The 1,999-nt window shown below is 41.7% G+C and overlaps 1 protein-coding gene across 1 annotated transcript; it reads right to left on the bottom strand.

The window, feature by feature from the left end:
- LOC112500474 (protein trichome birefringence-like 36) lies at positions 1 to 1,999 on the bottom strand. The gene is made up of 5 exons (XM_025103972.1): positions 1,665 to 1,999; positions 1,290 to 1,461; positions 809 to 990; positions 575 to 733; positions 1 to 422 (listed from the first exon to the last, which is right to left on the bottom strand). Exons 1-5 carry the CDS (start codon positions 1,997 to 1,999, stop codon positions 119 to 121), a joined length of 1,152 nt encoding a protein of 383 aa, XP_024959740.1. The 3' UTR covers positions 1 to 118.

The raw sequence follows: 1,999 nt of genomic DNA, 5'->3' as shown, positions 1-1,999 counted from the left end.
CAAAATAAACCAACTAAATAGCTGACTACTAACTGGAGAAAGTTACGATCCAAACAAACCATTAGAAAACACAATCTTCATTAACCTAATGGAACATCAGCTTGATCTAATCAAGTTTTCAAAGCATGGCATTTAGCACTTCGTTCCAGATATCAGGAACCCCGGGCAGGCACCAATGGCTGCAATCAGCCGAACCGTGGCCAGTGCGGTGCTGCTTCTCGTCTCCACCGCTACCAGATTGTGCGTAAACCGATGGGTGGCCGTCTCTTCGCAGTGCTGACATCGCGGTTATATCTTCCAGATAAACCTGAAATCTCATTCTTTTGAGCACACCTTTTAGAATCATCATCTCTTCTGGTATATGAGGGTGACTAGCATACCCCAATGGTTCCCTTTGCTTGTAGCACTTCCATCCATTGTCCCTGTGCAACTTTTTTTGCGTAAGGTACAACCACAAATGTATGGTTTTATTCTTTACAATTCAAATGCATCACTTCATGATACTTACGGTTATAAAGACAACTTTGTTATGCAATCTATCTAAAAACGTTACAGTAAGTTATGTTGTACACACCTGTTATGTCGAGGTGACATGCTACGAAATATGACTCGAGATTGACGTGGATCCAGGTTCAAATCGACCCATTTTGCCCATGTCCGAAGCCCTCTTTGGTATGCAACCATTCGGTTCATATCTCGCGATATATGGTTTCCCTCCATTAGCAAATCCCACCTGGAAAACATTGATTAGGATAACGAATTATAATGTACAAATCATTAATGCATTAATCGATCTGTTGTTCCTTACGAGGTCCATTTGTCTGAGTGGGTCCACCAATGTGCCGAATCAAAAACCAACACGTCAGCAGCTCTCCAGTACTTGCCATTCTCTTCTATCAAATCTAGATGTAAAATCCTCTTGTTTCCAGGCCCTCTCTTCAGTTCAACTAGAAGTGGAGCCCAACAAAATTCAATTGATGTCTCAAAATCCTGTACAATAAACAAAGCGTAAGGTACAACCCTTGTTTCCGTCTACGTCATATTTGTACAGCAAATAAATACATACGTTAATGATTCATACGATATGAACATTGATGCATGTGTTGATACGCTAAAAATGTCTAAATTGTACCTTTATCTGATACAACTTATTGATGTATACCCTTGGTATATATGCATCAACTGGTTGTACAGTACAACTTTGTTATCAGCGTATTAGAGAGACATGATAAGACTATTTTTTTTTTGTACGCCGAGTTAAAACAAGGTTTCAAGTAGAATGGGCTCACGAGGGCATGGAAGGCCATGGTAGGGCCGGCATACGTGACGGTTTTACGATCGGTGGGAACGACGGATTCGACCAAGCAAACAAGAGACTCCCATTGGTTTCTCATTATAGAGTCACCAACTAGCATTATTCTTTTCCTTCTCATCTTTCCAAGAAACTCCAATGCATCAAACCTATTAGCACGAGCCGAGTCAAATGTTGGTGTTATGGAGCTTGACTCATTAATTAATTTAAACCAGCTCTATTTATGTTTGAGATTAACTCGAGTTGGAGAATTACGAAACTCAAGATCGAGCAGCTTGTTAAATGCTCGATTCAGTAACACCCGTAATGGCTAACCATAAGATTTCCCCCCCTAACGAATTGAAATACATACCTAGGAATGGAGCAACCATGCGGTTTCCATCTCCATTTCTCGTAATCGGAATCCGGCCTCCCGTTTTTCCGACAAGTAACCCTCGTACTAAGATACGGGCAAGTGGCCGCATCATAAAGCGGATAAGTCTGATCGTACACCCATTTTCCCGACCCAAAATCACATTTTCGTAGTGAATCGTGACGGCTCTGGACCATGTTGATCTCCTCGTCCTCCTCGTCATCGAGCCATGACAACTCCTCAACCTCGAGTTTCGACGAGTTAGTCGATTTAAAGAGACTAATTAATAGCAACGAGAAGGCAAAGAAGCACAAAAAGAAGGAAGAGGAAGCCAT

Source organism: Cynara cardunculus, assembly GCF_001531365.2.
Source record: "Cynara cardunculus var. scolymus isolate 2C chromosome LG 1, CcrdV1, whole genome shotgun sequence".
NCBI classification, from domain to species: Eukaryota; Viridiplantae; Streptophyta; class Magnoliopsida; order Asterales; family Asteraceae; genus Cynara; species Cynara cardunculus.
The sequence above is the reverse complement of the archived record's forward strand: the minus strand, read 5'-3'. Positions and strand labels throughout refer to the sequence as shown.

Bases quoted from the DNA above. Each gene is read 5' to 3' on its own strand.
- LOC112500474 (XM_025103972.1), bottom strand. From the start codon at position 1,999: ATGGCTTCCTCTTCCTTCTTTTTGTGCTTCTTTGCCTTCTCGTTGCTA. The intron at 1,462-1,664 runs GTATGTATTTCA...TCGTGCTAATAG, and splicing joins CATGGTTGCTCCATTCCTAG to GTTTGATGCATTGGAGTTTC. The intron at 734-808 runs GTAAGGAACAAC...AATGTTTTCCAG, and splicing joins CACTCAGACAAATGGACCTC to GTGGGATTTGCTAATGGAGG.